Below are 9,196 nucleotides of genomic sequence, written 5' to 3' on the forward strand. Positions count from 1 at the left end.
CGAAGTTTAGTTAACTTTTTCTTTCGTAAGTCTTTTTATTAGTAGCTCTATCCAGTATTGTTCTGTAAAGCTTACTATTAAACTTTTTTATGAGTTTTAGTACATATAGATGGTTAAAATCTTAAATGGTACACTTTATATCAGACTGTTACTCCCAACAAACTCGAGTGGCGTTACAAAAAAACAGCAGCTGCAATGACGGGACTTGTGGATTAAAACAATGGGCACTGTCTGCAGCTTGCTTCCGCGGAGTTTGAAAAAAGAACGACGGCTCACGTGAACAACGTAATACGCGTTTTAACCCAATTAGATGTAGCGGCATCGATACAGGGTAAGCGTCGCAACTGTATTGATCCGGTTTGAATCACCTGCGTTGTGTTGCGGTGCTTGCGGTGTGTACGACTGTTTATTAGACCACAGTGTGTTATAATGTCGAAAAGGAAATTGGCGCATACGAAGAGTTGCAGCTGAGAGGTAGCATTATAAGACTTGTATTGCTAAAATGATTTAGGCAAAATTGTTGCCACACTTGACTAAACAAGTTCAAATAAAACATGTTTAAATATAGAAAAGCAAAAATATGCGTACGTAGTATATGTGCAAATATACATAGTTGTAGGTTATATTGGTAGTAGTAACTTAGTATGTTTAATGATTTATATGTATTGTATATTAGCAGGTATAGTTGATGTATCAAACAGTTGTCTTTTGTCAAACAAAACGTCCAAAATGTCAATTTTGCTGGTAAAGTTTGCTCTTTTCGTGGGCCTAATGAGTTTATTGCATCGAGGTAAGTAAGTTTTGGCAACTATAGCAATAAAACATATCCATTCAAAAAACTTTGTACTCGCGGCATATAAATTTACAAACTAAATATTGCAATTTATCAAATAAAACCATTGAACAATGTGTAAGTTTATTTCTAATGGTAAATCTCATGTTCAGTGTCGGACGGTCAGTGTCACGAAGCGGAAATAACTACAAATTCGCTAGGAGTGGTCATTTTACCTCAATGTATCACATATACCCGACGTGTCATCCACACACTGGGGGCCACAAGAATGATTACTCATTTTGGAAGTGGCGAGCTAGCTGCAGACAACTTTTGTAAGGTAAAGTCGTATGAGTATAACCTTTGACTTCGGTACACAAAATGCTGTTGCTGCATTTCTTTTAAAACTGTAGGGCGGACAGTTTGCACACTTTCGATCTTTCTACATCTTATTGCAAGCCTTTGATTACTTTTTTGTCGATGTTTTAACCAGAAAAAAACAACAGTTTGTATGACACACGTGCGCATATAACACTTTTATCTCAACTAGACGATTAAAGTAACGAACCAAAATCACTTCTTTTAAAAAAATTTAACTCGATTTCTGGCTTGTTTCATATTGCCTGCTTGAAAAAAATTGTCGTAGACTTGATTTGGAGATTTGAATTGAAACAAAGTGGTTTTCGGAAAGCGTTCGAAATTTGGTTTTGAACAAAACAGGCTGATTTTAGCCTTGACTTGTTACTCGGCCACATTCTGTCGTAGTTGGTTGAATTGGTTTAAACAGACGTGTTTTACACAATAGTTCGTTGAAACTCGGTAAGAAGTCTTAACTGAAACAAATTGTCATGAATGTGTAAATTTTAACCTTTAGCCTCACTGTGTTTAACCTAGATTTACGAGGGACCCAACGAGGAAGGTACATTGGCTGGAACGTTGGAAGGTGGAGGTTTATCTTTTCCGGTTTTTATTGAAAGCTCTACTGCTTATATATCTTGTGTCACAAACTTCACAACGGAAAGAGTAAAAATCGTTATGCACGCCGGTAAGTCAAATTTAACACGTTTTCCAAAAAAGGTTTTAGTTTGAGCAATTCTGAAACGTCAATTCGTGAACTTGGCTATCCTCTTAAGTTTATGAATTTGGAGTCAAGTGAATATGTTTATTGTGTGTTATTTTTAGTTGCTACAGGCAAAGAGTTTCATTCTGTTAAGTCTCATCAGTGAAACGGGTGATAGAACATTAGGGGTAAGAGGTTTGCGCAGCCAGGCCAAACAAGTCTCATGTTTTTTGAGTAACAGTTGAAATACATATGATTAAGTAACTAACTAACTGTTCAGGATTCACAGTTGTTTTTATCGGCAGTAATGTGTGCAGTTGAACTATCAAACAACTTACGCTTATTGTGCATCAGAACGAAAGCTCCTATGAAGTTAAACATTACTGTTTTCTATGTATTTTAGCTACTTTGTGCGGAGAAGATGCTACCGGCCCGGTTTATAACTTACAGTCTCCAAACTTTCCGAGTAACTATCCGGTTTTGTTCAGTTGTGTTTGGAGATTTCAATTGGAAAGCAGTGCCTCTTTGGTATTTCAATTCTCCACTTTTGTCACCGAGGATGGATTCGACTTTCTATACGTAAGTGAGTGGTTATTTGTGTTTAAATTTCTTCTGAATTTTGGTCCATGCGATGTTCTTAGAGTCCTACAGCCAGATTTGGTCGCGTTTCCCCAATATATGAAGCGCCACAGTTTCAAACCAACCGGTAAACAACGTTAGTTCTCTCGATATGTTCCTGGTGCTTTTTTATAGGAAAATACAGTGAAAGTTTGTTCGTTTCATGGATAAGACGCAAGCGGATGTTGGCCCTGGTTCGACAAATAAAACGCTCCAATTTCCTGTTGACTCTCACATCACAGATCATCATTTTACCAACATCATTTTTGTTTTGATTATCTAACTAAACCACTCAAAGAAATCCATTTTACCGTTGCCTAAAAATCTAGATAAAAGTTCTTATTCTTTCACTCGTAGGTAGAGATTATTTTGAGTGCAATCACGTCCTGACTGTTGTTTATTTAGTATATTTTTCTCAATGGTTACTAAGCCGCTAACAAACTCTCCAGGCATTAGAAACCCAGTCAGAGCGGTTATTACACCCAAATTTCTGTGAAAAACAGTTTTATTCCATTGACCAACCCCAGACATGTTTTTACGGCGTCTTAAGTTCCCTTTTTTCTCCCGCGCCTTATGCACCCCCGATTGAAACCAGAGTTTTTACACTTGATCACTGGAGCGAAATTATTTTCAGTTTAAAGACGACCACGGAAATGTAGAAAGATTGACAGGAGATTATGGTGGAGGATTGAATCACACAGTTACTGCGACAAATCTTACTCTTATCTTTATCAGCGACGTTTTCGGTACTCAGCAGGGATTTAATGCGATGGTCAACCTTCCCTCAGGTTATTGCTATGTGGTTTTAGAAAGCAAAAGACAAAAAAACAAATCGGACAATGAATGTGTTAGGTACATTTTCAAAGGTTGATACTGATGGGAAAAAATTAAACTTTCCGATTTACCCGTAAAGTAAATGAGATCATATTAAATTGATTTGCACCATATCATGTTCATTATTTGTCATTTTGTCAATTCAGTGGCATCGAGCTGTAATTTTTTAGGTTGTGAAAAAAAGAAAACAAAATCCATTAGGTTCTTTTTGTGGGAAACTTCTTGCTTGTACAAAAATAGTTTTGAAACGCAAGTTTAGTGAAATGTGCTTTGATCTATGCAACGCGGAAAGGCAGATAATTTAATCAATCTTGTTATTTGGTTTAAAAGGGTAACCTAACTAAAAGTAATGTAATGTTTTTTGTAGGAACGGAACAAACAATGAGCCTATGCCAGACTGAAGGTTTGACCATCCCGTAAGTTCTTCTTTTTTTGGATTGATGTAACATTATTAAACCTTAAGATATCTATAACGAATAGTTTATTTAGATCAGTGGTTCTCAACCTTTTTTCCTTGCTGCACTCCTCTCAAATCGCCAACCAATTTTAGCACCCACCTGGGTTTTGTGTTTATATAAAATAGATCTAACCAACCTTAATGATTCAGCATTCCCGCACCCCCTATGAACAGTTCTTGTACCCCTTGGGGAGCGTGCACCCCTGCTTAAGAACCCCTGCTTTAGATATTTGATTTTTGGCATGGCGTTTTAGATATCGCACAAAAACTTCAATTGTACAAATAAAATATATGCTTCAAAGATATAAAGAAGGAAGAATTGGATACTAATTTCAAAGTTTTCAACCAAATAGTTCAAAAACCAGTTACGTTACGCATTGAGCAAAACGCAAACGTATCAAGTATACTGTCACCGCTATATAATACCTTTTACAGCCGCCGCTCTGCGCTCCAATTAATATAGGTATTTCCAGTTTGGTTTAGAGCGATCGGGTCTCTTACATCTAGCGAACTAATAACGACAAAAACGCAACGCAACTCAACGACAGCAAAAATATGACATATTTGTTAAAATGTGTTGTTCATTTAGTAGGCTGCTGCATTACGATTGTTGTTTAGTTGCTATTCGTAGGGTAACAGCTGATGAACAGACCACATTAGACTATGAACTCGGTGACACACTTTACATCGCATTGGATAGGGAAACTCCTCTTTCTCTACTTAATGACAACTGCAAGGTCACGGGGGCAGACCCGGTGTTTGTGTTTGACATTGGTCAGTGTGAAAGTGCCTACAAGGTAACATACGATTATTTTATATATTGACGCTGCATAAACTGATTAACAAAGCTCAGGCAAATCATCGGTTACTATTTAAACAATGAAAAAACACAGTTAGCAAAGATGAATGGTATTTGAATTTAACGCGCCAATAAAATAAAGAAATACCATTGTTTTGTTTAGTAAACTTTTTTTACGTTTGTAACGAGAATGATTACGTACATTTTTTGTTTTAACAGAATGAGAACGATATGGTGTCAGTGTCGTTCCTGATCTGGAGATTCCTAGCTCCGTCTACTGCCGTGATCCAACGCGACGTGCAAAACAAGCTCAATGTGACTTGTCTATTTGATGCGGACCTTCTTATCTCGTCATCCAATGTCCAACCACAATCTGGGTAAGGCGACAACAAAGGCACAAGCCATATGTTACATGGCACACGACATCAGTTGGTAATTATTTCAATATGCAATGTTAGTTTTATCATCACTAGTACTAGCCAAACATTATGAAAAGTAACCAATAAAAACAAGAAAATGAAACTATAGTTCTAAATCCATATAGAAATATGTTTAATTATCTTCGAAATAACAATGTGCAGATCCGTTGAAATTTCGGCCGAGAATACTGGAAACTTTGACGTCGCTCTAAATCTTTTTACAAACGAACATTTCAACGAAAGCTTGCCCGGGGAAGTCACTGTGTCCAACTACATTTTTGCTGAAGTTACACTTGAAGAAATTTCTCCAAGCAACGATGACTTCATTGTCCAGGTAAAAAGTAAAACAAACTTATTGGAGCAAAATGGATAACAAACTCACATGATACACTTGTGTTTTTAGTTAAACAGAATTGTGTTACTTAAGTCATTGTTTTGCTTTGTATGCAACATAGTTGAGAGCTGACCCGAAATTCAAGCCCGAACCCGAATAGTTTTGAATCAGACGGTTAAGGCCAAAAAGTTTGTTTGACAGGCGTATACATCAAGCCTGTAAAAGTACAGAATATGTAATTACAATGGTTACGGTCATGCAATGTGAAGTCAGGTCCAAATTAACCTAGTTGGTAAAAAATAATATCCGAATCGACCCAAAATGTCTGGTCCGTACCCTGGTTTGTAACTTGGTTTTGTATTTTAAACATAACTCCATCTTCAAGCCTGCCTTTAAAAAAAAATTGAAACCCATCTAAAACAAACCTTATTGCGTGATTTAATATTGAACATCCAAAATATATATAAGATACCGTTCATATAAATTTGGTACACTGTTTGTGCACAGCTTGAAGAATGTTGGGTGACACGAGTTGAAAATGCCAGTGGTTTGCCGAACTACCCTGTTGTAGCAAGCGGGTAAGCAGTAGTTGTGTTTGATGTGCTCTTGCCTTTCGAAGATTTGAAAAATTGAACGGTGCATTCTATTTCAACTTGCTTTTTTTTTTCAAGGGGTCGAACCCAGGAACCTCCCGGGGATGAATCCCGATCCGTTTTTTTGTGTCTGTATGTGGGTCAGGCGCGCCAGGCCATTCGGCCAAGTTCCTGCCCTATCGTCTTTTTTTTGCCACCACACATCTGCAAATCAGCATAATATTTCAACTTGCTTACATTGATGTGAATATTATTAGATGCATTGCTCCACCACGTGGAGGCGAGGCTGTCGATGCAAAGATGTTATTACGGAATTACAAATCCAACTTTGTCACGTTCAAGCTGATGAGCTTTGTGTGGACAAACTTTACCGACGCAGAACAATTTATCTACATCCACTGCGACGTGACCATCTGTCAAAACTCAACTGGACGATGTCCTGGACAGGTGAGTTGAGTTTGTTTGTTGTGTTATGCTCATAATAAGTACTTCGTCCAGCTGCTTACATCATTGCAAGTAAAGTGGATTATATTTGATTTACTTATTTGTCAATAAGTTTGCTTTAATTGAAATTAACATAGAAAAAACAAGATGTTTGAGTTTTTTCAGATTACATTTAGCTGCTTTATTTATCCTTAATAATACTTATATACATCAAAAAAAATTATAAATATTATACTGATTTGCAGATGTGTGGTGGGAAAAAAAGACGATCTGTTGACAACAATGGACGCAGCCATCGAGTTTCTGCAGGGCCAGTGCACATCTTACAAACTACCAAGTATCTCTTGATGCAAGGTACCAACACAATAGTTAAACTCTTCTTTCCTACATGTTAACTTTGTTCAGGACAACATACTGCATTTGACTGTGTTTCAACTATACTCAAATTTTGCATTTAGACCTCAATTATCAAATATTTCGCTTGTTTCTTTGTCTGAAATTACTGCGCCCTAAAGTGAATTTGTTTGTTTGTTTTATTTAATCCTCGATGGACCGGCAACGCCTGAATGCGTTAACTAACAGTCAGTCGATGGTCGAGCTGCCAGATTTGTTGCAACTCAGTTGAATCTGTATTATTTGAGACTTATAGCGTATGAGATGGTAATGTAGTGCAATCCATCGGGTTTTATTGGGTTAGAGCAATTCCAATTAAGTTTCTTGCCCAGGGAAACGCAAGCAGCCGAGACAGGATTAGAACCCACGTGCTATTAAACAAAAATCGGTTTTGCTTCCAACTCGACCATCTTGGCAAACTTATGGATGGCTTGAAACAGACCTAACATTGCCTGAACCAGGAAACAAAATTTAAAGTTACTTGAAAAGAGCAAAAACTTAATACTGAATAATTATGATCGGTAGGTTCGAATCCCACCATTAACTGATTTTTTAATCTACGACCTAATTCGCACTGGAATGCTAGATTCGGTGTTAAAACTCTTGTAAGCTTGGCGTACTTCGAAGTGTATATGAGAGTGGTATTATTTTTATTCTTTCTGAAGGGCTTTTTTCAGCAACAAATGTTCTTACACGTGTATGTATATCCAAGATATATGTAACATCACGTATATGTAACATTTTTCATTGCAGACACTCCAGGAAGCAGAGATAAAGAAGCTGACAACATCTTCCAACTTGTGATGTTTGTTTTTCTGTCTGCTGTAATTATCGGAGCTGGTTACCTCTAATGGGGTAAAATTGTCCAAGATCCAAAATCTAAACAAATTGGCCTGTAGATGAAATTTCTCAAATACTCAACATTTTATGGTTTCTGTCTAAATAAAAACGCCTATAAAATACTATAAGGTTTTGAATTTGTCGCATAAACAACAAACTTTGCGTCGTTTTATTCTAAAATTTCATGTTGTTAAATTTTCCAGGGGAATAAAAACTAACTATTACACAACACGCACCATTTCATATTGATTGTTGTCAGGAAAATATCTTGTTAAAGTGTTTTTGTGCTTCTATGAGTGTAGCGTAGGACAATATAATCGGATGCAATTACAACTGTTGGTGTGTTGATTATATGACTATCAAATTTACAGTCGTGTATGCTTAGGTTCAAGAAATCAGTTTAGAGCACCATCTGTATCCTATTTAAATTGTGATAGGAAGTTTTAAAAAGCTCAGAATATTGTTGGCAATTATCAGAAATTTCCTTTTTACACAATTTGACTTCCTCCCAAGGTTTGAGCTGTCATGTCGAAACGAGCTGTTTTAAAAATCAATTGCCAATTTGCACCATTTACAATTACCTCTTGATAAAACACAAATAAAAGTTAGGAAATGACATTCACAGTCAGAATGGAGTTAATTTGTAACAGTTAATGAAAAAGCATTTAAACTTCTTGTTTAATACAGTAATAATACATATTTAAATAGATAGGATAAACTTGGTTTGCAAGTTGAGATTTATTGCATGCTGACAAAGTACGATTTCTATATTTTGTTAAAATCGAATGGAAGGGCGACGTAATACCTCCACCTAGTGTATCTGTATTTAGCTGTTGTTTTAGTTGTGTAGGATTTCTAAAACAAATCCTCAAAAGACAAACACTGTTGTTTAGAAGATGCATCAAAAAAACGTCAAATTTAACGCTTTAAATTTGTTTTTAAAATTAACGAATTTAACCAATTAAGTGAATGATCTCCTGATCATAATATAAAATTGTAGGGCAAAAGTTACTACAGGTGTGTTGACGAGTTGTCTTGTTAAGTAAGACAACACAATTACATGTGGATTTTTCCCGAACCATTGATTGATTTTAAAGTATGTAAATCAAGTATCAGTTGTTTTGAGGCTGATTTCGTTCCGGTTGCAACTGGTTGTTTTGGTTTCGACCCTCATCGCCATCCATTTGTGCTGGTTCTTCTGCTGGGGGTCCATTGGGATCGAAGTTGTCAAATGCAATTCGAGCTAACAAATGGAGCGTTTGCTTTGTTACATCACAAAGTGTGTTCGGACTTAACAGACAGATAATTTAAAACGAAAATTGCCTACCTGGATTTTGTGGTGGTCGATTAAAAACTGGGCGTGTTTGTTTCAATTGAACCATGCTATGAAACTAAACAAAACTTATTAAGGATTATTCTTATTTTTGTTTATTTAAGTGCAAAAAACTCCGAGTTAGTGTTTCTTGTTTTGTATTTACTTTTTGTCACTGTTTCAGATTTACTCCAATCAACATTAAATCATTCAATGTTCGGGTTGCTTTTAACAAAACCTTCGTCACAGTAAGTTTCCAAAGTTTGAAAGCAAAAGTTCAGCTACATTTTTTATCAATATTTACCTTTGGGATGGTATAAC

General features: G+C 36.3%; 1 protein-coding gene and 1 long non-coding RNA gene across 2 annotated transcripts; one reads left to right on the plus strand and one right to left on the minus strand.

Annotated features, from left to right (window-relative positions):
• Window positions 1-680: 680 nt before the first annotated feature.
• Window positions 681-7,836, plus strand: LOC145220457 (CUB and zona pellucida-like domain-containing protein 1). The gene is made up of 13 exons (XM_080087663.1): window positions 681-790; window positions 946-1,112; window positions 1,667-1,817; window positions 2,236-2,411; window positions 3,085-3,238; window positions 3,652-3,700; window positions 4,373-4,538; window positions 4,760-4,917; window positions 5,122-5,293; window positions 5,801-5,871; window positions 6,144-6,333; window positions 6,576-6,684; window positions 7,477-7,836. Exons 1-13 carry the CDS (start codon window positions 730-732, stop codon window positions 7,572-7,574), a joined length of 1,722 nt encoding a protein of 573 aa, XP_079943789.1. The 5' UTR covers window positions 681-729; the 3' UTR covers window positions 7,575-7,836.
• A 732-nt stretch (window positions 7,837-8,568) lies between these two features.
• LOC145217613 (uncharacterized) lies at window positions 8,569-8,948 on the minus strand. Its single transcript, XR_013857446.1, has 2 exons — window positions 8,891-8,948; window positions 8,569-8,806 (listed from the first exon to the last, which is right to left on the minus strand). It is a non-coding gene; the product is annotated as an uncharacterized LOC145217613 (long non-coding RNA).
• Between the last annotated feature and the right edge of the window lie 248 nt (window positions 8,949-9,196).

The sequence above is a fragment of the Phallusia mammillata genome, chromosome 3, assembly GCF_965637545.1.
Source record: "Phallusia mammillata chromosome 3, kaPhaMamm4.hap1.1, whole genome shotgun sequence".
NCBI classification, from domain to species: Eukaryota; Metazoa; Chordata; class Ascidiacea; order Phlebobranchia; family Ascidiidae; genus Phallusia; species Phallusia mammillata.